The following is a 27,729-nucleotide window of genomic DNA, read 5'->3' on the forward strand; positions in this document are numbered from 1 at the left end:
AGTTTAACTATCCACACATAAACTGACAAACATTTACTACCAACAACAAATACATTCAGAGGTTTACAGACTTTGTAACAGCCAATACACTTAACCAAATTGCCCCCCCTACTCACCGGAGGTGTTAATTTTCTTGGTCTTGTCCTTACAAATTTTTCACAAATCTCTCTCCCAGTAGCATCATCTCATTTGCTACCCTCCTCCTAGTTAAATAGGACCATCTCACTGTCATCTTCTCTACGAAAACCTGAACTGTGAACTCTGATAACTCCTGCAATATCAGGGAATTATTAGCTAAGGAACTTACTGGTAATTACAGATCACATAGCTCCTCAATACACTTTATAACTAAGGCTATGGACTATTGTTCTGAATTTTACTAAGCCTTAAACAGATTCACTGAGGCCAGACCATCCAACTGTCCTTATTTAGGAATAATGTTTGTATTTTCAGACCTGATTTATCCCAGCACATGATGTACCTATATTTGGAGTCATGTCCCTATTTCCAGGCTTGATTTATTGTTTCACATAACTTTCTGAATGCTACTCATCACAATTGATTTTTGAAGCTATTTAATACACAGAAAACCACGTTACATGACCAACATAAAGAAAGAGGACACGCACACACACACACACACACACACACACACACACACACACACACACACACACACACACACACACACACGCCTATGGGGAATTTGTAGGAAGGACATCAAAGTCATTAGTCTACATGTCTTCAGGATGCAGGTGAAAAAGGGAGGGGACACAGACTCCACACACTACATCTTAACAGAACAGAACCAGATACGTGAGACTCTATAAGGTGACAATGCTAGCTCCCACACCACTGTGTGACACCCGGACATACAGTAATATATTTCTCATGTGAAAATATCATTAGGTTATACTTCAAATTATGTAGCCAATATGTATGTTCAAATATACAATCCTATTTATGTGCACTGGAAATGCATAAAATGATCTGCCAACAGGATAAAGGCACAGGCATGATAATTTCACTGTTATTCATGACTACAGATATTAGTTTAACATTCATGAAAAAGTTAAACACAAAATGGACAAGGACAACACATAGGACAGTAATATACATATGTTCAGCTGTAGATCAAAAAATCTTACATTGTCGTCACATACTTTGAAGAGACTGATAAGTGAAGAGAGTCTCCCTAAAAATTCCCCACTACACCCAAGAACACCTTGGGAAGTCTTCTACATATATTAACATAAAGAAACGCTTCAGTGGTTAAACTCAAGTAGGTTAAACTCAAGTACCGATCATGGTAAAGGCAACATCAAAGCAATTATAATGAAATGCCTGCCATCACAGAAGTGGTTTACAGATATCACAAGACTTGCAAATAAGAGTTCATCGATACGGACCAATATGGGCAAATAAGTTATCAGATAAACTAAAGCTTGTTGCTTCAAATCTCAGTACCCCTGTGAACAGTGCGATACCACCCTCTAGTACTTCAGAGAATGCATTTCTGCATTTGAAAGAAAAATAACTGAACACCATGAAATGCTACCAATGTCACTGTGGTCTAAAAACGGGACTTGGGATTTTCCTTGCACATCAACTGCGAAATCACCTTCTATAGAAAAAAATGCATAAAGTCACTCCTGAGAAGGATCGTTTGCTTTAACAAAGTGCTCTTTGACTTACTCAGTGATGACAAGATCAGGAGCGTAACACAACATGGCTCCATTGGATTGCTTGTAAGATCTCCATCCTAATCCAAAGGTCATCAGGAACATCCAAGAGTACTGAATCAAGCTCATTTGGTCATCTAGTGGCAAGTTTCTAAACCCTAAAAAAAGACAATGAGCAATGAGATATTATTAAAGCACATACTCACAACACTGCTTAAAGTAAAAGCTTCTACATTACTTAGTATTAAGCAGTATGCACTCATCTATTACAGGTTTACAGCAGCTGCAGTACAATATAGCATACAATAAAAAAATGGCTGGGTAAACCAAGCACATTGCATCATGCACAACACACGCTGCAATGAAATCTCGAGGTCTAACATTATTGTCAATAATAATTTCTTTCTTTTTTAGAATGCTGTTTTGCAGACCAACTCAGCTCCAATGCTGTACATCAGTTTTGTTACGTGGCACAATTCAAAGCAATACTGTTTTGTACACCAGGTACCCAAGTCCGCCACTATGCTATAATGCCAGCACTTTCTTTGCATTCTGTTTCTACCTGCAAATGCACTTAAACAGAACACATCACATCTGGTAAAGAAAACGACTGCTTTAGCACAATAAACACAGCCACAACAGTTTCTAAATGACATCGCTCCAAGACAAGCAAACTTCGAAAGAAATAATACAACTGCATGTAAAATATTTGGTCAGCAAATTGAAAACAACAAGCAGTGAACAAAACCATCTGTTATAAAAAAAAATGTTGCAAACAATGTATCTGGTATACTTTACTTTCTTCAGTAATGAAACATTCTGAAATCAGGCTGAAACAAAGCAGAGCACTACATGGACACTGTGTAGAAAAATAAACTAGATACAAGCATCAGTCAACACTATATACTCCAGACAGTCCTTTGGAAATAATGAAATGAACTCACCACTTTTCTGAATAGATATGGACAGTTTTTTTTTCTCCAAAAACATTTAAAGCCCAATTCATATCCTAAACGGCTAGTTTCTAAAAATCTCACTGAAAATTAATAACTTTGTTTACTTTACCGAAGTATGTCCCAGTGAAAAATGATACATGGAGAACAAATAAAATTATACATACTGGAGATTAAAATAATGATTTTTTTTCCCTCATAAAATAATGACTCCCCCCAAAAAAACTGTATACATTTTCAAGATCATGCTAGGATTATGCAATGGGTTTGCCAAACCAATCACAGTGCCAGGAAACTGATTTAACACCATTACTAAAATCACATCTTAGCTTGTAGTCAACTGACTTCAAACAATTAGAAAAAAATAAAAACAAATACCAAAACCGGTGAAATTAACAGTTTATTGCAGTTCGAACAACTTGCAATTCAAACTAAGCGCTTTCGCCAAATAATCCAAAGGCAACTTCAGAGTTGTTCAAACATTCTCCCCGAGCTAGTTAAATACTAATGAATGCTATTGCAATGCAAAAACACCTACCCACCCTTTTTGGCGCTCAAACATTTTCTTAAAAAGACAGTACTTTTATCAAAAAACTTTTAAAAAGTGCATTAAGAATACACCAATTTATATAATGTTTCAAAATAGTTCCTATTCTTAAATTCACTAAACCAAATAATTGGTCTTTAATTTTTTTTTTTTAATACATTATGAATACTTTGTAAATACTGAATCATATACATATATTGTACTTAATCAAGCAATTTGATTGTGCCTGATTTTCAAAAATGACTTGATAGAAATAAAATCATTCAAGCCAGGTTCCATAGTAGCATTTAACTTCAATTGCCAGAGTGATTCCTTACTTTCCAGCAACAAATGATCTCCTCCATGTTCATTCATAAAAACTCTATCAATGACAAAAAACACAAACTTTTTGAAATTAATGCATTTTTCTGAATGTATAAAGAGAACATTATGAATATCCTTATTCCTAATAGCCCTTACATGTTCACTTATCCTGTCCCTCAGCCTCCGGATGGTTTTACCCACGTAGAAGCTGGGACAAGATAAACAAGTAGCCACATACACCACATGAGTCGTGTTGCAATTAACCCTACCAGGGCATTGAATAGAAGTGTCGCTTCCTTGAATAAAGACACAAGGTCCATCATGTATGTACCTGCAGAACTTACAGTTCTCACATTTAAACATATTAGATTTGTTCAATAGTTTATTTACTTTAGTCTCTAATATATTTTTTATATTTCTCTCCCTGCTAAAATCCACTTCAGGTTTCTTTCCCAAGATTGTTAACATATCTTGTTGAAAACACAGTTCCCAACATTGGTTGGCTATGTCAACAATCTTGGAACTGCTGTCATTGTATTCCAAAACCATGGCATTAGTCATGTTACTCTCTTGGGACAAATCTTCATTTTTATCCTTAGACTGCCATTCAAATAATAAAATAGGTGCAAAAGTTTGTTCCCTTTCTTAATAACTTTTGTTTTGATATTCATTAATAATTTTAAAGAGTAACCCCTTTCCAGGAACATACCTATAAGGCTGTAAATTTCTGTATGGAAGACTTCATCACTACTAATTAGTCTTGACAGCTGTACCATCTGTCCTTTAACTACACTGCGTTTTTGATAGTGTGGATGGTTGCTGTCAAAATCTAACAGATTATTTGAATATGAAGCCTTCCTGTATATTGTACTTTGTAAATTATCCACCTTGTTCAATAAACTAATATCTAAATAATTAATATAATTTTTGTCCCATGTACTAGTAAACTTCAAAAATCAGTAGTTCCACTGAGATATTCCACAAATTGATTAGCTTCATGCTCATCCCCCTTCCACAAAATTAATATATCATCTAGGAATCTACTATAGGACAAAATTCTTTCATTATATTTTGTTTTTAAAATAAATTCATTTCCCCAGTCGAGTAACACTAAATTGGCAAAAATTAGGGCACACTTTGCCCCCATCGCCACTCCAGATATTTGATGGAAGATTTCACCTTCAAACAGGAGAAAATTATTTTTTAAAACTATCCCCATGAAATCAACTAATAATCTAACTAGGGCCATGTCTGAAACCCCCAAACTGATGATACTTTTTGCAACATTTCAGTACCCCTCTCATGTGGGATTACTGAAAATAAATTGACTACATCGATTGTCAAAAAACTATTTGAATTCATTAGTATTTCTAAATTTTGCCAATCTACTCAAACAGTGCCAAGAATCCTTAACTATATGGTCAACTTTATTCAACAAGTGTTTAACTTATTGTCAATCCAAGCTGATATGGGTTCAGTTTTAGATCCCCTTGCCGAAACAATCGGCCTAAAAGGTGGATCCACAACTGATTTATTTGTTTTGGGGATACCAAAAATTGTTGGCAGAACCCATTTTTCCACGTTAAAAATTATTTTTCTTTTTCATTAATTTGTCCTTCAAAATACACCTGTGATAAAATTATATCTATCCAAGAATATGCCCTGCTCAATTCATGCCTTGATGCTCTTGCATATGTTAATTCATCATTTAATATTTTCTCCATTCTTATAACATAATCAATATAAGGCATAATAACCATGCACCCTGCCTTGTCGGGGTCATAATTCTTACAGATTCTTATTTTTAGCTAAAGACCACAATAACTGATTTTCTTCCTTTGCCATATTATATTTACTTATACTTTTGGTTTTATTTTGATTGTTTTTACCACTATTAATAACCAATGCACAAATCTGTTTTTCACACAATCTTTCAAACATATCTTTTTCAACATTACTTGGGGATACAAACGTACTTTTATGAGTCAGGCAATTATTCTCCCTCCATTGCACATTTTTGTCCTTAAAAAAACATCTTTAAATTCATTTGCCTAGTGTACATTTTTAAATTCACTAAAGTTCTAGCAACATTCACATGTGAACTCGGAACACATGACATAACTTTCTTTAACAGCATAAAGTATTCTTCACTCAAATCTAAATCGGAATAATTCTAAATGGTAAAACCATTCTGTTTTACTATCTGGCAAACTAACCCCCCTTCCTCTAACCATACTTCACTATCAATATTATCCACCCATATATCAGGGTGTATATTTACTTCCACCTCTCGGGCTGTTTGTTGTTCCAAGACCAACCTTGAAAGTAATGGCCACTCTGGTTCCACCTGTCTAATCGGTTCTGTGGATTCCGACTGGTGTGACTCCTCAGGCGTTCGGACCTCCGGGGCTCTCCCTGTAAAAAAACCTCCGGCTCATCCTCCATATTCCCTCTATTACTATCCACGTTGTGGTACCCCATATCGTTATCAATATCACCCCTAGATACATTCCTACGGTTTGCTCCATCAACCACATTGGGACCTTTTTTAACTGCATCTGGATACGCGTTATTATTTTTATACTGTTCAGTATCACGTGCAATTTTTCTCTGTTTGGTAGACATTTTTACATACAAACTTATCTACATCATGCAACACTTTCTTATACTTATCATTATATGGTGTAAATAAAGCATCATTCACGATGCTATTATTCAATTTAGAAATTATATCCTGCAACTCTAAGTTTAATGTCATTGTTTTTAACTATAATGTCCATAATTTCAAAACCTGCCTTGTCCAAAACAGCAATTAACTCACAATAAGCTGAAGTCCCACTGTATATTCCCATTGGAAGTTTCCATAGCCGCAGACCTTTGGGTACTTGTTTTAAGTCCAAAGATTTTTTCAAAAATGAATTGTCCAATTGTAATGATCTGTATCTGTAACACAGTTTCTCAAAATAAGATAATTGCTGGTTCCACGTTGGTGTTTCTAACGATCTATCAGGATTCGCCCCAGGTCATATTCCGGCACTCAGAACCACGCATTAAAATCTCCTCTAGTGTCCATTGTCTTGTTCTCTAGTATTCACAACAGGTAAGTTATCCAAATTAATAGGTGAATGCATCGTAAAGAGCTCTGCCTGTGTATCGGACACTATAGGTTCCCTAGAGACCATAGCATGAGCCCTATCGCTGGCCAGCATTGTCGTCAATTTATTTATTGAGTCTAGAACTTGAGTCAACAAACCTTCCATTGCGGTTTTCTTTCAATCCGTTTATATAAACAACACTCGTATTCAAATGCCAATCGGAAAACCAGAAGACACCTTCTCAATAACTGCTGTAGATCAAAACTGGCTATTGGTAGGTGTAAATATAACAAAATACTTCCACAAAAGTGCTTCCGCAAAATTATAACTAATTCCACAGCAATCCAATGGCGAAAATCAACCGGCACGGTTTAAAAACGAAACAAATGTAGCTTGTAGTCAACTGACTTCAAACAATTAGAAAAAAATAAAAAAAAAATGCCGAAACCGGTGAAATTAACCGTTTATTGCAGTTCAAACAACTTGCAATTCAAATAACTAAGCGCTTTCGCCAAATGATCCAAAGGCATCTTCAGAGTTGTTCAAACATTCTCCCCGAGCTAGATAAATACTAATGAATGCTATTGCTATGCAGAAACACCTACCCATCCTTTTTGGCGCTCAAACATTTTCTTAAAAAGACAGTACTTTTATCAAAAAACTGTTAAAAAGCGCATTAAGAATACACAAATTTATACAATGTTTCAAAATAGTTCCTATTCTTAAATTCACTAAGCCAAATAATTGGTCTTTAATTTTTTTTTTTTTTTTTTTAATACATTATGAATACTTTGTAAATACTGAATCATGCATATATATTGTACTTAATCAAGCAATTTGATTGTGCCTGATTTTCAAAAATGGCTTGATAGAAATAAAATCATTCAAGCCAGGTTCCATAGTAGCATTTAACTTCAATTGCCAGAGTGATTCCTTACTTTCCAGCAACAAATGATCTCTTCCATGTTCATTCATAAAAACTCCATCAATGACAAAAAACACAAACTTTTTGAAATTAATGCATTTTTCTGAAAGTATAAAGAGAGCATTATGAATATCCTTATTCCTAATCGCCCTTACATGTTCACTTATCCTGTCCCTCAGCCTCCGGATGGTTTTACCCACGTAGAAGCCGGGACAAGATAAACAAGTAACCACATGAGTCGTGTTGCAATTAACCCTACCAGGGCAATGAACAGAAGTGTCGCTTCCTTGAATAAAGACATAAGGTCCATCATGTATGTACCTGCCGAACTTACAGTTCTCACATTTAAACATATTAGATTTGTACAATAGTTTATTTACTTTAGTCTCTAATATATATTTTTTATATTTCTCTCCCTGCTAAAATCTATTTGAGGTTTCTTTCCCAAGATTGTTAACATATCTTGTTGAAAAAGTACAGTTTTGTACCTACCATAAATGTAGATGTTCGAGGATCCCCATTGCTGCAGTCCTTACTATTGGGTATAGTCCGCATCCAGTCGGCCCGAATACCAGAGTATAAGGCTGACGTCGGTCAGGGCGCATTAGACTGACGTCAGTACGTCAGGGTACTAATGCGCATGACCGACGTCATATCCTCAGTCTTTTCTTGCCCCAGATGTCAGAAGATCCTAAAAAGACAAGGCCCAAAATACCTGCACCAAAAATATGTACAATATATACAAGAATATATACAACAAATATAAGCATGTAACCTCACCTACACAACCACCCCTAAACACAGAGGGAAGGAGGGAGGGATTGGACTGCAGCAATGGGGATCCTCGAACATCTACATTTATGGTAGGTACAAAACTGTACTATGTTCTTCGTTCCCCATTGCTGCAGTCCTTACTATTGGGTAGAATCCCAAAGCAGAGGTAAGGGAGGCTGGCAAATCATAGAGAAGCAGGAGCTGACAACATGCCTTGCAAAACAGCTGTGGCAAACCAGCCCTAGACTTAGAGTAGATAGGAAGGTGATAATGCTTAGAGAAAGTATGCACTGAACTCCAAGTAGCTGCTTCCAAAATATCCTTAGTTGCCACCCCCTTAGAAATGCTGTTGAAGTGGCAGTAGCCCTAGTGGAATGAGGCCTAATCCCAGCTGGAATCTCCTTGCCATGATGGGAATAACAAAATGCAATGCAAAAGCCAATCCACCTAGAAATAGTTTGTTTTGACACAGGCTTGCCCTGCAAACTCAAAGCAAAAGAAACAAACAACTGCTGAGACTGCCTGAAATCCTTAGTCCTGCTTAAATAATAACGCAATTGCCTGTGTACATCTAAAGTGTGCAAAATCTTTTCCCCTTTATTTTGGGGGTCTGCATAAAAAGTAGGCAAATGAATAGCTTGGTTTAAAGCCACACTAGAAACCACCTTAGGCATAAAGGAAGGATTAGTACGTAATGATACCCTATCCTTATGGAAAATCAAAAATGGCTCTACTGCCATAAGGGCCTGCAACTCAGACACCCTTCTTGCAGAAGTAATAGCCAGCAGAAAAGCAGTCTTCCATGACAAATATTTCAATTCAGCAATAGCCGCAGGCTCAAAAGGTTGTAGAGTAAGTTTTTCCAACACAAAATTGAGATCCCAAGCAGGAGTAGGAGCTCTACGTGGGGGTCTTATATTCTTTGCCCCTCTAAGAAACTGCTTGAACAAAGGATGCGAAAACAATGGTGGGTCACAATCATAATGAGCTGAAATTGCTGCAGCATGAATCTTAATGGAAGAGAAGGACAAACCTTTGTCCAATAACTCAGTAAGGTATTGAAGAGCCACACACAAATTAGGCTCAGAAACCTGCAAATTCTTTGCTGTACTCCAAAATAAAAATCTCTTCCATTTTTCTGCGTACACTTTCCTTGTACTAGGTCTTCTAGCTTCCATAATCACATTTAAAACTTGTTGAGGAAGTTGAGACCTGCTGTGTTTCAACACAGAATATGCCAGGCTGTTAGATGAAGAGAGTGAAGCTTGACATGGAGCAGATGACCATCCTTCTGAGATAACAGATGAGGAATCAGAGGTAAAGGCCATGGAGGCTTCCTTACCAGACTCCGTAGTAGTGGGTACCAGTGTTGCCGAGGCCAATCTGGAGCTATCAAAATCATCCTTGGCCGGTCTTGTCTGACCTTTAATAGTACCTTTGGAAGAAGAGGCAGAGGAGGAAAGGCATACACATGAAGGTTTTTCCAACTGAAAGACAGAGCATCCACTTTCCAAGCTGTGTGATGAAACCCCTTTGTGCAATACTGTGGCAGCTGGTGGTTTAGCGGAGAAGTGAACAGATCTATGTCTGGAGTTCCCCATGACACTGTCAATTTTTGAAATACATGAAGATCCAGTTTCCACTCATGGGGATCCATGATTTGTCTGCTTAACACATCTGCTAAGGAGTTCTGTGCTCCCGGCAGAAACCTTGCCTGAAGAGTTAGTTGCAAGCTTAGCGCAGTCTCCCATAAAATCATTGCTTGCCTGCATAGAGGATAAGAATGTGTTCCCCCTTGCTTGTTGATGTACCACATGACAGTTGTGTTGTCTGTTAGAATCAACACCTGCCCTGGAAGAAGTAACTCCTTGAAAGCCATTAATGCAAACTGGACTGCTAACATCTCCTTCATGTTGATATGTAGATGCTGTAGTCTGGCAGGCCACTTGTCTTGTATCCACTTTCCATTTAGATGAGCTCCCCAAGCAATGTCCGAGGCATCTGTCGTTAAAATCTGACTCGCCTCTGGCCGGGTCACAGAGAGTCCCTTGTTTAGGTGACATTCCTGAGCCCACCACAAAAATTCTTTTTGAAGGCAAGGTATTATTTGAATGACAGTGTCCAAATCCTGGCAGTGCTGTGTCCATACATTTTGAGATACCATTGTAGCTTCCTCATATGCAGTTTGGCATTGGGAAGCACCAGAATACAAGATGCCATGAACCCTAATGCTTGAAGGACTGTCCTTGCAGTCAGCACGGACTGATGAGATAGTTGATGGAAGTAAAGTGATAGACTCTTTTGTTTGTCCGGGGTTAAAAGGCCATCTGGGCTGCTGTATTCAGTCTCACACCCAGAAAGCACATGACTTGAGAGGGTACTAGACTGGACTTTATTTCGCTCACAGAATACCCTAGGCATCTTAGCACTGCTATGACATATCCCAGATGCTGTAGAAGGTCTTCCTTTTCTTGAGCCAGAATCAGGCAGTCGCCCAAGTAAGGATAGATTTGAATTCCTTGAAGCCTGAAGTAAGCTATCACTGGAGCCAGAACCTTTGTGAATACTCTGGCGCAGTAGATAAGCCAAAGGGCAATGCAGAGAACTGATAATGAGAATTTCCAGCTCGAAACCGCAGATACTTCCTGCAACTTAGCCTTATAGGCACATGAAGGTAAGCTTCCTTGAGATCTAAAGTTACCATCCAGTGATCTTTGCCCAGCAGAGGTAAAAGCTGTTGTAACGCCAACATCTTGAACTTGGGAATGTCCAGAAAAGTGTTGAGGAGAGATAAATCCAAAATTGGTCTCCACGTGTTCCCCTTCTTTGGTACTAGGAACAGGCGAGAATAAAATCCTAGGCCCCTTTCTGATACAGGGACTGGCTGAATGGCCCCCATCTGGAGTAACTGAGAAACTTGCTTGTGAGCCTCTTTTCTTTGTGGAGGAGGAACGTCTGGCATGCCTTTGAAAGGGGGCATTGTATGGAAATAAAATCTGTAACCGTGGTGAATGATATCCAACACCCATTTGTCTTGAGTAATTAAATCCCAATTTTCTTTGAAAAGAGTCAGTCTTCCTCCCAAAGGAGCTGCCAGGCGAGAATCTACTGGCAGCTGAAAAGACAGGTCATTGGGTCTGTTTACGAAAGGACTGACCCCTGCCCTCACCAGAAGTCTGAGCAGGTGAACTCCCTGTTCTAGGCCTAAAAGAGCCCTGAGCCCTGCCCCTACCACGTCTAGACCTACCCCTAGACTGGGAATCATAAGCAGGATATGTCCACCCCTTAGCAGGCCAATTTCTACTAAACTTCGGTGGCTGCACCTGCAAAAAATCCTTAACAGTTTGCATAGACTTAGCTTTGTCCTCCATTTTCTTTAAAACTGCTTCCACAGGCGATCCAAACAACACATCAGACTGTAAAGGAGCATCCAAAATCCTTGTCTTAACATGCTCAGCTAAATTCTGATCCTTCAACCAGGCATGCCTGCGAAGAACAGAACTAGTAGCAGCCACCCTCGAGGAGGCCTGTACAGCATCAAAACCACATTGCAAAGAATGCTTACCCACTTGTTCCGACACATGAACCAAATCCAGCAATTCTTTACACTCAATACCCTCCGCCAAAGCATCCACCTTAGATTTTAATTGTGAAAGGAGATAATTCTGATATTTTAGCATGTGAAACTGACAATTCAATGCTCTCATGGCTAGAGTGGAAGAAGTATACACTTTCTTTCCCCACCTATCCAAAGCCCTTGCCTCTTTATCAGTGGGAACAGGATTTTTAATCACAGAAGCTTTAACACCTTTAGGCCCTTGAGAAATAGTTTCTGGGTCCGCCCTAGGACTCAAACAAATACTTATGAGCTTCGGGCACCCTATAATACCTATCAGGCTTAACAGGAGCAGGAGGCAAAGAGTCTGGGTTTAGGGAAGCCTCTGCAAAAACATCTTCCACCACATTCAACACAGGAGGAATAGCTAAGGGCCTATGCTGGGGTAAAAACAAGAATTCCCTAAGCCTTTTCCTGAATCAGAGTAATCCTGGCCTTCCCATTTAAAGTGCTCCCTCATGGAATGCAGAGTCTCTGAAAATGAGAAATCCTCAGGAGGAGAAGCTGTAGGAGTGGAATCATCCACATCAGAATCAGAATAAGTAGGATACTCCTGCAAGTCTTCCGCAGAAGACTCTGAAGCCTCTGAACACTGTTCAAAACTATCAAACTCCGGTTCTACCCTAGGCCTCTTATCAGGCGGGGCCATAGCACCTCTAATCATAGTAATCAAATCTTCTGCCATTTTAAGCATATGTTTCTTAGGTACAGAACCCGAAATGCTAGGAGAAGCCCCCACTGAAGCTGAACTAGGCCTACCTCTCAAAGAAGTTTTGGCAACAGAAGGAGAGGCTCTAACTACCTTGGGAAGAGAGGGAAGAACAGTTACCTGAGAAGCCCCCTCAGCGTGGCCTACCTCCTGAGAAGGCACATGCTGTAACAGTAAAGTTTCTGCCTGAGACTCCATGGAAACTCCTGGCAAAACCTCTGGCTCCACTGAGTTTCTAAAGAACCGACGCTCGGGACTGCCGGTTCATCAACCCTAGGCTTCGCTGTTTTGTCCTTGCGCTTCTTGACGAAGCGGGCGCCGGAGCATCCGACGGCATTTTATAATTGCAACGCTTCCCAAACACTAACCTGGCACAGTCTAACCTCCTCTTAATAGTGCGTTTGTTAAACCTAGCACAAGAGCGGCAACCAACAACGTCGTGCTCAGGCCCTAAACAAGGTATACACAAGGTATGGTAATCCCTATGAGGTATCTGTTTCTCACAAGAAATACAGTTATTCACTTTTTCTGACATCCGGTTAAATACTGAGGCAAGAAAAAACCAAAATGTTCCCCAACGGGGTACTTAGCCAACTCTGTTTCGGTCTGAAACTCCGGTTTCGGAAATATTTCAGAACGCCAACCTGCACTCGCAAAATTGCTTCTGCATCGGACCATGCGGCAAAAAAGACTGAGGATATGACGTCGGTCATGCGCATTAGTACCCTGACGTACTGACGTCAGTCTAATGCGCCCTGACCGACGTCAGCCTTATACTCTGGTATTCGGGCCGACTGGATGCGGACTATACCCAATAGTAAGGACTGCAGCAATGGGGAACGAAGAACATCACAGATCCCAACATTGGTTGACTGTCAACAATCTTGGAACTGCTGTCATTGTATTCCAAAACCATGTCATTAGTCATGTTACTCTGTAGAGACAAATCTTCATTTTTATCCTTAGACTGCCATTCAAACAATAAAATAGGTGCAAACGTTTGTTCCCTTTTCTTAATAGCTTATTTTTTGATATTCATTAATAATTTTAAAGGGTAACCCCTTTCCAGGAACATACCTATAAGGTTGTAAATTTCTGTATGGAAGACTTCATCACTACTAATTAGTCTTGACAGCCGTACCATCTGTCCTTTAACTACACTGCGTTTTTGATAGTGTGGATGGTTGCTGTCAAAATCTAACAGATTATTTGAATATGAAGCCTTCCTGCATATTGTACTTTGTAAATTATCCACCTTGTTCGATAAACTAATATCTAAATAATAATTAATATAATTTTTGTCCCATGTACTAGTAAACTTAAAAAAAGTCAGTAGTTCCATTGAGATATTCCGCAAATTGATTAGCTTCATGCTCATCCCCCTTCCACAAAATTAATATATCTAGGAATCTACTATAGGACACATTTCTTTCATTATATTTTGTTTTTAAAGTAAATTCATTTTTCCAGTCGAGTAACACTAAATTGGCAAAAATTGGGCCACACTTTGCCCCCATTGCCACTCCAATATTTGATGGAAGATTTCACCTTCAAACATAAGAAAATTATTTTTTAAAACTATCCCCATGAAATCAACTAATAATCTAACTAGGGCCATGTCTGAAACCCCCAAACTGATTTTTGAAACATTTCAGTACCCCTCTCATGTGGGATTACTGAAAATAAATTGACTACGTCGACTGTCAAAAAACTGTATTTGAATTCATTAGTATTTCTACATTTTGCCAAGCTACTCAAACAGTGCCAAGAATCCTTAACTATATGGTCAACTTTATTCAACAAGTGTTTAACTTATTGTCAATCCAAGCTGATATGGGTTCAGTTTTAGATCCCCTTGCCGAAACAATCGGCCTAAAAGGTGGATCCACAATTGATTTACTCGTTTTGGGGATACAAAAAATCGTTGGCAGAACCCATTTTTCCACCGTTAAAAATTATTTTTCTTTTTCATTAATTTGTCCTTCAAACTACACCTGTGATAAAATTATATCTATCCAAGAATATGCCCTGTTCAATTCATGCCTTGATGCTCTTGCATATGTTAATTTATCATTTAATATTAAAATAAAATTTTGAAAGATTGTGTGAAAAACAGATTTGTACATTGGTTATTAATAGTGGTAAAACAATCAAAATGAAACCAAAAGTATAAGTAAATATAATATGACAAAGGAAGAAAATCAGTTATTGTGGTCTTTAGCTAAAAATAAGAATCTAAGAATTATGACCCCCAACAAGGGAGGGGGAATAGTTATTATGCCTTATATTGATTATGTTATAAGAATGGAGAAAATATTAAATGATGCTACAGATCCTCCACCATGCCCCAAGATTCTCTCTACACCTTTCTAAACATACTAGATAATATTAAAATACAACCAAACACCCTAATACTGGGTGATTTCAACTACCCTGCCATTAATTGGGAAAACTACTCGGGTACCACCTCCTTTGCCCAACGGTTCTTGGAATTCATAAATTCCAATGCTCTGGACCAACTAATCCATAGTCCCAACAGGGGCTCAAATATCCTAGACCTGGTCATTACCAACATGGGAGATCGATGCTCCACACCAGTCATTCTAAACAGAACCAAGACAGTCTCCTCCAAAAAAAGGAACCCAATCAGGTGGTCCCCTGCCATAAACAAATTATACAACAGAAGGAAGAAACTGCTGCAGAAAAGAGGAAAATCCCAGGATGCAAAAAACTCCCTTACCAGCCTCAGTAAGAAGCTGAGATCCCTCATAAAATCCTTCAAAGCTTTATACGAAAATAAAATTGCCAAAGATTCCAAAGACAACCAGAAGGCATTCTATAGCTGTGTCAAGAATCTAAATGGCAATACTCAGATCTGCTCTGAGCTACAACAGAATGGCATTAAATATACTGATAAAACTCCAAAAACTAAAACTGGTAAAAACAAAAAAAGCAAGCAGACTGTAGGTACACCTTACAATTAAACGGTGTGGTGTACCTACAGTCTGCTTGCTTATTTTGTTTTTATTAAATATACTGATCCCAAGGATATTACCAATATCCTGGCAGATCGATTCATTGCCAACTTCACCCCCCTCTCACCCCCTAAAGGGCACATCTCAATAGCAAACGATTGCCAAATTCTGGTACTCACAGCCACTCAGGTAAAAAATGCACTCTCCAAAGCTAAGAATACAGAATCCATGGGACCAGACGACTTCCCAGGCTGTGTACTACGTGAACTACAAAATGAACTGGCACCTCACCTAATGTCATGTTTAATCATAGCCTCACCTCAGGCTTTGTGCTCAATGGGTGGCGCACAGCTACAGTTATCCCAATCCACAAGGGGAGATCCACCTTGGATCCCGGGAACTAATGTCCCATCAGTCTGATGAGCCTGATCTGCAAAGCCATGGTACGCATTATCATGGAACTTATAAACAAAGACTCTGGCAACCTTCAAACACTGGACACCACGCAGTTTGGTTTTGTAAATGGCTGATCTTGTCTCTTTAACCTGACTGACTTCTTCGAACCAGTCTCCAGAGCCATGGACGAGGGTAAGGCGGTCCACACAGCCTATCTGGACCTCGCCAAGTCCTTTGACACCATCCCCCACTCTGGAATCATAGATAAACTTACTAATATTGGGCATTAACCCCTGTGTCACTCGATGGGTTGCCAACTGGCTTACTGACAGAACCCACACTGTAAGAGTAGCAGACTCAAAATCCAGCTCCAGACAAGTGACAAGCAGAGTACCTCAGGGTTCAGTCCTGGGACTGCTCTGTTTGGCATCTACTTCTCTGAAGTACAGGCCAGCACTAAGGGACTCTGGCTAAGAAAGTTTGCAGATGACTGCAAACTGGGAGCCATTACTGAATCCCCAGATGATGTGGACATTCTACAAAAGTGCCTTACAGAAACAGATATTTGGTGCCAGAGCCATGGGCTCAAGCTCAATACCAAGAAATGTATAGTTATCCCCTTTGGGAAAAACCATGTACCCATGAATTACCACATAAGTGGCAGTACACTAAACACCGAAAGTGTGATAAGGGACTTAGGAACACAGGTGGACAGTGGTCTCACCTTCAATAACCACATAGCCACAACAGTCAGAAAATCCTTCTATGTGGCACACCTCACCTCCAAGGGCTTTTCATCCAGAAAAAAAGGAGGTCATTGTCCCACTGTACTCATCCCTCATTAGATCCATTATAGAGTACCACACCCAGTTTGGTATGTACCTCACAAGACATCTGCAACAACTGGAAAGGCCACAGAAATACCTCACTAAAAGAATCACAGGCCTAAAGCAGATGCCCTATGCTGAGCATCTAAAAAAACTCCAACTATACTTTGTCGCATATCATCTACTCAGAGGCTACTTCTGCTTAACATACAAGGCCATGTCAAACTCAGTGCTGTTGGACATGCTACACAAAGAAATCCCAAACCCTCAGAGGTATACACTCCAGGGATCTAAACCTGGTCATCACAATCAACAAAACATGCTGGAGGGATAGGTTCCTGACCCAGAGACACCCCAGACTCTGGAATAGACTACCCATACATGTCAAGCTGAGCACCTCTCTGGCCCTCTTCAAAAGGAACCTTGACGATTGGATGGGAGATAGGAAATTCACCCCGGGGATCACATCAGTCACCCTGCTAGACATGGGACCAGGGAAGTAAGTATTCTGGGAAGAATTAGCCAGGGAATTTTATGGCTAGGCTTGTATAGGCCCTAGGGCGGATAGCCAAGTACCAACCTATGAACATATGACAGTGCAAGAATGGATTTCATTTGGGTCTATATTATGAATTGAAAACCCATTTCAGCGAACACCACAACACCAACGCACATAGCCCGAACCGCAAATACGCCAAACCCCCTAAACCGTGAAATTTTAAATCTCGAATCATCATAGTCAGCCAACACCACCATGCACTAAATACTACATACCCAAACATAGTAAATAAAACACATGCATACACTAACCAAACCCGACTTCTAACCCTACACTAAAAGTACAGTTTTGTACCTACCATAAATGTAGATGTTCGAGGATTCCATTGCTGCAGTCCTGACTATTGGGGTATAGTCCGCGTCCAGTCGGCCCGAATACCAGAGTATAAGGCTGACGTCGGTCAGGGCGCATTAGACTGACGTCAGTACGTCAGGGTACTAATGCGCATGACCGACGTCATATCCTCAGTCTTTTCTTGCCCCAGATGTCAGAAGACCCTAAAAAGACAAGTCCCAAAACAACCTGCACCAAAAACATGTACAATATATACAACCATATATATACAAAAATATAAGCATGTAAACTCACCTACACAACCAACCCTAAATACAGAGGGAAGGAGGGAGGTAATTGGACTGCAGCAATGGAATCCTCGAACATCTACATTTATGGTAGGTACAAAACTGTACTATGTTCTTCGACTTCCATTGCTGCAGTCCTGACTATTGGGTAGAATCCCAAAGCAGAGGTAAGGGAGGCTGGCAAATTATAAAGTAGTAGGAGCTGACAACATGCCTTGTAAAACAGCTGTGGCAAAACCAGCCCTAGACTTAGAGTAGATAGGAAGGTGATAATGCCTAGAGAAAGTATGCACTGAACTCCAAGTAGCTGCTTCCAGAATATCCTTAGTTGCCACCCCCCTTAGAAAAGCTGTTGAAGTGGCAGTAGCCCTAGTGGAATGAGGCCTAATCCCAGCTGGAATCTCCTTGCCATGATGGGAATAACAAAATGCAATGCAAAAGCCAATCCACCTAGAAATAGTTTGTTTTGACACAGGCTTACCCTGAGAACTCAAAGCAAAAGAAACAAACAACTGCTGAGACTGCCTAAAATCCTTAGTCCTGCTTAAATAATAACGCAATTGCCTGTGTACATCTAAAGTGTGCAAAATCTTTTCCCTTTATTTTGAGGATCTGCAAAAACGTAGGCAAATGAATAGTTTGGTTTAAAGCCACACTAGAAACCACCTTAGGCATAAAAGAAGGATTAGTACGTAATGATACCCTATCCTTATGGAAAATCAAAAGGGCTCTACTGCCATAAGGGCCTGCAACTCAGACACCCTTCTTGCAGAAGTAATAGCCAACAGAAAAGCAGTCTTCCATGACAAATATTTCAATTCAGCAGTAGCTGCAGGCTCAAAAGGTTGTAGAGTAAGTTTTTCCAACACAAAATTGAGATCCCAAGCAGGAGTAGGAGCTCTACGTGGGGTCTTATATTCTTTGCCCCTCTAAGAAACTGCTTGAACAAAGGATGTGAAAACAAAGGTGGGTCACAATCATAGTGAGCTGAAATTGCTGCAGCATGAATCTTTATGGAAGAGAAGGACAAACCTTTGTCCAATAATTCAGTAAGATATTGAAGAGCCACACTCAAATTAGGCTCTGAAATCTCCAAATTCTTTGCTGTACTCCAAAATAAAAATCTCTTCCATTTTTCTCATGACACTCTCCTTGTACTAGGTCTTCTAGCTTCCATAATCACATTTAAAACTTGTTGAGGAAGTTGAGACCTGCTGTGTTTCAACACAGAATATGCCAGGCTGTTAGATGAAGAGAGTGAAGCTTGACATTGAGCAGATGACCGTCCTGCTGAGATAACAGATGAGGAATCAGAGGTAAAGGCCATGGAGGCTTCTTTACCAGACTCCGTAGTAGTGGGTACCAGTGTTGCCGAGGCCAATCTGGAGCTATCAAAATCATCCTTGGCCTGTCTTGTCTGACCTTTAATAGTACCTTTGGAAGAAGAGGTAGAGGTGGAAAGGCATACACATGAAGGTTTTTCCAACTGAAAGACAGAGCATCCACTTTCCAAGCTGTGTGATGAAACCCCTTTGTGCAATATTTTGGCAGCTGGTGGTTCAGTGGAGAAGCGAACAGATCTATGTCTGGAGTTCCCCATGACACTGTCAGGTTCTGAAATACATGAAGATCCAGTTTCCACTCGTGGGGATCCATGATTTGTCTGCTTAACACATCTGCTAAGGAGTTCTGTGCTCCTGGCAGAAACCTTGCCTGAAGAGTTAGTTGCAAGCTTAGCGCAGTCTCCCATAAAATCATTGCTTGCCTGCATAGAGGATAAGAATGTGTTCCCCCCTGCTTGTTGATGTACCACATGACAGTTGTGTTGTCTGTTAGAATCAACACCTGCCCTGGAAGAAGTAACTCCTTGAAAGCCATTAATGCAAACTGGACTGCTAACATCTCCTTCATGTTGATATGTAGATGCTGTAGTCTGGCAGGCCACTTGTCTTGTATCCACTTTCCATTTAGATGAGCTCCCCAAGCAATGTCCGAGGCATCTGTCGTTACAATCTGACTTGCCTCTGGCCGGGTCACAGAGAGTCCCTTGTTGAGGTGACATTCCTGAGCCCACCACAAGAATTCTTTTGAAGGCAAGGTATTATTTGAATGACAGTGTCCAAATCCTGGCACTGCTGTGTCGATACATTTTTGAGATACCATTGTAGCTTCCTCATATGCAGTTTGGCATTGGGAAGCACCAGAATACAAGATGCCATGAACCCTAATGCTTGAAGGACTGTCCTTGCAGTCAGCACGGACTGATGAGATAGTTGATGGAAGTAAAGTGACAGACTCTTTTGTTTGTCCGGGGTTAAAAGGCCATCTGGGCTGCTGTATTCAGTCTCACACCCAGAAAGCACATGTCTTGAGAGGGTACTAGACTGGACTTTATTTCGCTCACAGAATACCCTAGGCATCTTAGCACTGCTATAACATATTCCAGATGCTGTAGAAGGTCTTCCTTTTCTTGAGCCAGAATCAGGCAGTCGCCCAAGTAAGGATAGATTTGAATTCCTTGAAGCCTGAAGTAAGCTATCACTGGAGCCAGAACCTTTGTGAATACTCTGGGCGCAGTAGATAAGCCAAAGGGCAATGCAGAGAACTGATAATGAGAATTTCCAGCTCGAAACCGCAGATACTTCCTGCAACTTAGCCTTATAGGCACATGAAGGTAAGCTTCCTTGAGATCTAAAGTTACCATCCAGTGATCTTTGCCCAGCAGAGGTAAAAGCTGTTGTAACGTCAACATCTTGAACTTGGGAATGTCCAAAAACGTGTTGAGGAGAGATAAATCCAAAATTGGTCTCCATGTGTTCCCCTTCTTTGGTACAAGGAACAGGCGAGAATAAAAACCTAGGCCCCTTTCTGATACAGGGACTGGCTGAATGGCCCCTATGTGAAGTAACTGCAAAACTTGCTTGTGAGCCTCTTTTCTTTGTAGAGGAGGAACGTCTGGCATGCCTTTGAAAGGGGGCATTGTATGGAAATAAAATCTGTAACCGTGGTGAATGATATCCAACACCCATTTGTCTTGAGTAATTAAATCCCAATTTTCTTTGAAAAGAGACAGTCTTCCTCCCAAAGGAGCTGCCAAACGTGAATCTGCTGGCAGCTGAAAAAACAGGTCATTGGGTCTGTTTACGAAAGGACTGACCACTGCCCTCACCAGAAGTCTGAGCAGGTGAACTCCTGTTCTAGGCCTAAAAGAACCTTGAGCCCTGCCCCTACCACGCCTAGACCTACCCCTAGACTGAGAATCATAAGCAGGATATGTCCACCCCTTAGCAGGCCAATTTCTACTAAACTTGGTGGCTGCACCTGCAAAAATCTTTAACAGTTTGCATAGACTTAGCTTTGTCCTCCATTTTCTTTAAAACTGCTTCCACAGGCGAACCAAACAACACATCAGACTGTAAAGGAGCATCCAAAATCCTTGTCTTAACATGCTCAGCTAAATTCTGATCCTTCAACCAGGCATGCCTGCGAAGAACAGAACTGGTAGCAGCCACCCTCGAGGAGGCCTGTACAGCATCAAAACCACATTGCAAAGAATGCTTACCCACTTGTTCAGACACATGAACCAAATCCAGCAACTCTTTACACTCAATACCTTCCGCCAAAGCATCCACCTTAGATTTCAATTGTGAAAGGAGATAATTCTGATATTTTAGCATGTGAAACTGACAATTCAAAGCTCTCATGGCTAGAGTGGAAGAAGTATACACTTTCTTTCCCCACCTATCCAAAGCCCTTGCCTCTTTATCAGTGGGAACAGGATTTTTAACCACAGAAGCCTTTACACCCTTAGGCCCTTGAGAAATAGTTTCTGGGTCCGCCCTAGGACTCTTAAACAAATATTTATGAGCTTCGGGCACCCTATAATACCTATCAGGCTTAACAGGAGCAGGAGGCAAAGAGTCAGGGTTCAGGGAAGCCTCTGCAAAAACATCTTCCACCACATTCAACACAGGAGGAATAGCTAAAGGCCTATGCTGGGGTAAAAACAAGAACTCCCTAAGCCTTTTCCTGGAGTCAGAGTAATCCTGGCCTTCCCATTTAAAGTGCTCCCTCATGGAATGCAAAGTCTCTGAAAATGAGAAATCCTCAGGTGGAGACGCAGTAGGAGTGGAATCATCCACATCAGAATCAGAATAAGTAGGATACTCCTGTAAATCTTCCACAGAAGATTCTGAAGCCTCTGAACACTGTTCAAAACTATCAAACTCCGGTTCCACCCTAGGCCTCTTATCAGGCGGGGGCATAGAACCCCTAATCATAGTAATCAAATCTTCTGCCATTTTAAGCATATGTTTCTTAGGTACAGAACCCGAAATGCTAGGAGAAGCCCCCACTGAAGCTGTAGAAGGCCTACCTCTCAAAGAAGTTTTGGCAACAGAAGGAGAGGCCCTAACTACCTTGGGAAGAGAGGGAAGAACAGTCACCTGAGAAGCCCCCTCAGCCTGGCCTACCTCCTGAGAAGGCACATCCTGTAAGAGTATAGTTTCTGCCTGGGACTCCATAGAAACTCCTGGCAAAACCTCCGGCTCCACTGAGCCCTCTAAAGAACCGACGTCCGGGACTGCCGGTTCCTCAACCCTAGGCTTCACTGTTTTATCCTTGCGCTTCTTGGAGGAAGCGGGCCGGAGCATCCGACGGCATTTTATAATTGCAACGCTTCCCAAACACTAACCTGGCACAGTCTAACCTCCTCTTAATAGTGCGTTTGTTAAACCTAGCACAAGAGCGGCAACCAACAACGTCGTGCTCAGGCCCTAAACAAGGTATACACAAGGTATGATAATCCCTATGAGGTATCTGTTTCCCACAAGAAATACAGTTATTCACTTTTTCTGACATCCGGTAAAACACTGAGGCAAGAAAAAACAAAAATGTTCCCCAACGGGGTACTTAGCCAACTCTGTTTCGGTCTGAAACTCCGGTTTCGGAAATATTTCAGTATGCCAACCTGCACTCGCAAAACTGCTTCTGCATCGGACCATGCGGCAAAAAAGACTCAGGATATGACGTCGGTCATGCGCATTAGTACCCTGACGTACTGACGTCAGTCTAATGCGCCCTGACCGACGTCAGCCTTATACTCTGGTATTCGGGCCGACTGGACGCGGACTATACCCCAATAGTCAGGACTGCAGCAATGGAAGACGAAGAACATCCTTACATACATTACCTATCTATGCACTTACCTTAACCCGCACCCTAACCCTAAGGTCTGTAACTATAGCACACTTACCCTACAGACATATACCCAAACAAAACAAATAATCCGCACACATACACTTAACAAAAACCTACTTCTAACCTTACACAAAACCTTACATACATTACCTATCTATGCACTTACCTTAACCCGCAACCTAATCCTAAGGTCTGTAACTATCACACACTTACCTTACAGAGATATACCGTAGACGGGCCAACCATGGCACTTCGACATTTCATGTTTCGCGGTTTTGAATGTTTGCAGTTACTGTATTTTGCGCTATACGTGTCGATGTTGTGGTGTTCGCTGAAATGGGTTTTCGATCTCATAATATAGACCCTTTCATTTATATTGTAGCTAAGATTTATAAATCTGTTAAGGTGAGGTGGAGAAAAAAATCTTCTGTATGCCCCCAAATCCCACGAAAATAAAATCAAAGAAACCTTATACGAGTATCACAGATTAAGTAAATGCAACATACATTAAACTAAAAGAAGTGGCATGCAAAATAAATAAATAACTACATTTTATTTGTTTTCCTTTGTTGACAGGGTAAATCTCACCAGGCTAGTGGCCTCTTTTCAGTGGAGACCCGAGTTGGTATTTATACTACTAGGGGAAATTTGGCCAGGGCACATGGGAACTTCCCTTACTCTTTTCAATAGGTGCCATGGGACCTTTCACTTCCATCTTAGCTAACACCAAATCAAACAGATGGGAGATTGGTTCATCATTTCACCCAAAGGATGACAAACTCAGGAGTGCAGAGCCCCCATCCCCTTACGCTGCGCTGTAGTATCAGCAATGTCTTCTAATACTCATGATATCTATAAATGTCTACACATCTTTTGAGTGGTTAACCACACTCTGGTTATGCATAACGCCCTTCACCAATGGGAAGATCGTTTCAGAAACTCTACTATGCAGTACATCAAGTAACAGCCTGAGAATGCTGCAGCAAATGAGAGTCAAAAATAACCACTCAGGAATGTGCACAAGGAACAATAAAGTAAATGGTTTAGCAGCTTCTATAGAAGAACTCCAGAGTAATGGATTACAGTACGTGTTTACAAGTACACATCAGAACTCGCGTGGATCGTTTTTGGCATGCTTTATGTTTGCATACCTGCTATCTTGCCTAGAATATGTGAGCACAAGTGTGCATACAGGCACATGCACATGCTCACTCATCTGTGGCTATAAATACTAACATTACTTCCTGTTTTTATCTGCCATGCCCAGGTCTGCATCTTTACCTTACACAGCTGTAATGATGACTGGACCAGAGGTTGGTATTGTTCCCTTTTGTTCACTTGTTGTGGTGGTGAAGTCTATGCCAGTGTAGTTGCAAGGAAAGACAGCTGGGGTGTACTGGAGGGCAGCACAAGATTCATCCAGAAACCCAGACCATATTTTGAGATGGGAAAATGTACACATAAAAAGCAGGTCTCTGTTGCATGCCTCTCCTCTATCCCTCTGTCATGGATGTCTGGACAGGTGTTAACAGCCATGGCTCTAATGGGTATCTTGCATTTCTAGACAGACAGCCATGTGGGATATCACTGCTCTGGACGACAAACTACAATTATAATATACGCCATATGTGCACACTGTGGTATCCAGCTTGGTATCTGGTTCATGCACTGCAAACTTTTCCAGTCTGATCACACATAACATGCATATTTACAGAGTGGTAGAAACACTGATTCACAAGTGTAGGCCTCATCACAGCTTAGTGCAGAGATTGCAATGTTTGTCCAGGCTACTGTCCCAATTAACCCAGGTACTCCTGCAATGGTACAGAAGTCCTTCACTGTTTGTGTCCCTTAAACCTGGGTGTCCGGCATTTGTATGTGATCCTAAACATGGTCTATCATTACTACTACGAACTACTTCAGTATCTTACTGGGAGAAGCTTAGAAGATTCTAAAGATTCCCTTTGTCATGCATCTAACCAGATACTTACAACAGCTGGAACTCCCACAAAGGTGTCTAACCAGGAGAATTCAGTGCATGCATATCCTGTCCTACACTGATCACCTAAAGGGTCTCTTCTGTATTTAGTCTCCTACAGGCCATGACAGGTGATCTTTGCCTGGATTACAGGACTTCCTCAGATCCAGCCTTGATGGATCTGTTGCATATGCGCAAAACAAACAGCACCAGAAACACTATATCCAGGGATCTGAACTTCACTTGTAACAAACAGAACATGCTAGAGAGACAGATATGTGTCCCAAAGGATCCCCACACTATGGAACAGGCTCCCCCATCCATATAAAACAGATCTCATCCCTGACCCTATTCAAATAAAATCTTAACTGGATGGGAAATTGCAAATTTACCCCTGGTCTGACCCCCCCATGTCACTTATAGACAGTGGCTCTCAATAAGAAAATAGGTAACTAATACCCCCCCCCCTACAAATCTTTAGCTATCAGCTACTAACATGACCCCCACAGGATACTTTGGGATCCATATTTGGGGTGAGTGGCTAAGCTTGTTAAGGCCCTAGTGGTTGTTAGCCTAGTAACAACCTATGAACCTATAAAGTATCCAGTGCAGGATTCTGAAATCATGCAGTTGCCAGTAATGGCACTGCAGTACATACACTGATCTCCCATGGCACCTTAAAATGCCCATGCCTTGTACATAGTACACAGTCAGTTCAGAGCTATGGCATCCATTCTGTACTGGTTAAACTGCAGCTGCCTGTTTAGGAGTGTGTAAGAAGATGCACCTGCTAAGAGCACAGACATGGTCACTGGCCCTTGTGAAAAAACTGGTGACTGATTCACTACTGCTGTGAGAAACATATTCATAATTCATCACTGTAACCCACTGCAATGCACATCAAGAACTTGACCTTGTTAGAAACCTCTGTGGCAGGCTGCTGTCCACCTTGGTATAAATATGCTATCTGTAGCACTCAGTGCCAGTTTCCACAGGCTGCTGTCCACCTTGGTATAAATATGCTATCTGTAGCACTCAGTGCCAGTTTCCACAGGCTGCTGTCCACCTTGGTATAAATATGCTATCTGTAGCACTCAGTGCCAGTTTCCACAGGCTGCTGTCCACCTTGGTATATATATGCTATCTGTAGCACTCAGTGCCAGTTTCCACAGGCTGCTGTCCACCTTGGTATATATATATATATATATATATATATATATATATATATATATATATATATATATATATATATATATGCTATCTGTAGCACTCAGTGCCAGTTTCCACAGGCTGCTGTCCACCTTGGCATATATATGCTATCTGTAGCACTCAGTGCCAGTTTCCATAGGCTGCTGTCCACCTTGGTATATATATGCTATCTGTAGCACTCCGTGCCAGTTTCCACAGGCTGCTGTCCACCTTGGTATATATATGCTATCTGTAGCACTCAGTGCCAGTTTCCACAGGGTGCTGTCCACCTTGGTATATATATATATATATATATATATATATGCTATCTGTAGCACTCAGTGCCAGTTTCCACAGGCTGCTGTCCACCTTGGTATATATATATATGCTATCTGTAGCACTCAGTGCCAGTTTCCATATATCGTTCATGCGCAGTTCGGTGCTTGCATGGAAACCTTTTGGAATCTCTGGCATTTGCCATTGAATTGTGTTTTGTCCCCATCTGCTGCATATAAGGAACACCACCCCTGCACGCTTAGCACTACATGATGATTGTCCTTAAATAAAAGTTAGTCACTTGCTGAGATGGCACTGTGGGATTCATGCATCCACATCAGGAAGTGTGCACTAGAACATTTATCAAAAAGTTTGTGCTCAGTATAAAGCCATTAACATTGAAAAATCCAAACGTCTACTGAAATAAAAGAACAGACCTTGACATGAAATTACAGACTAATCACACCCTTACTTTTTGGAAAAGCCATAAAAAGAAAGGAAGGACAAATAAGAGACAGACTTATCTAACTAGATAATAGACAATTTAGTCCACAGAAAGTGAGCATACTGTAAATACGTCTTATGATAAAACAAGTAAATGTTTAGTAGGAGCTGATACACTAGCTGTGTTGCCTACATTTCGCAAAGCAGATTAAAAGCATTACAGCACCGATTATAAGACTGCAATATCCGTGCTTGTGTACTGGAGTGCTCATCACGACTGACCAATGGAAAGTAATTAAGTAAGTCCACTTGCAATAAATTAGATTAAACTACAAGAATCATCAGGTGTTTAAGGATCAGATCCTCTACTCCCATCCAACTAGAAAATCAGAAGAATCCCCTTTTGGAGAATAAAGCACTCTGATATGAGCTCACACCTATTTCTGTAGACTGCTATCTAACTCTGTAATGAGCAGATGAGCTAGGAAACCTACAAAATCCGATACGTTATTATGAGACTGAGCTGGTCTCAGGATATGGCTACAAACGTGGTTATCTAATTTAAATATTGGTAAGCCTTTTGACTTGTACAACATACATTGGCTAAACCTTACATTCTGTACTGTAGACATACAGCAGGTACAATGTACTCAGATTAGATTTCAAGTTCTGCACTACTGTTACCATCCACGGAGCTTTCTA

At 40.7% G+C, this 27,729-nt stretch overlaps 1 protein-coding gene across 4 annotated transcripts in view; it reads right to left on the reverse strand.

The window, feature by feature from the left end:
• The window catches only part of NR3C1 (nuclear receptor subfamily 3 group C member 1), a 1,023,052-nt gene that overhangs the window by 182,554 nt on the left and 812,769 nt on the right, over positions 1 to 27,729 (reverse strand). For all 4 annotated transcript variants that reach the window (XM_044069153.1, XM_044069152.1, XM_044069149.1 and 1 more), the window contains exon 6: positions 1,696 to 1,840. In XM_044069153.1, the coding sequence (XP_043925088.1) occupies positions 1,696 to 1,840 (145 nt within the window). The remainder of the gene's footprint in view (positions 1 to 1,695; positions 1,841 to 27,729) is intronic.

This window comes from Protopterus annectens, chromosome 4.part0 (assembly GCF_019279795.1).
Source record: "Protopterus annectens isolate FY-2018-M chromosome 4.part0, PAN1.0, whole genome shotgun sequence".
Taxonomy (NCBI): Eukaryota; Metazoa; Chordata; order Ceratodontiformes; family Protopteridae; genus Protopterus; species Protopterus annectens.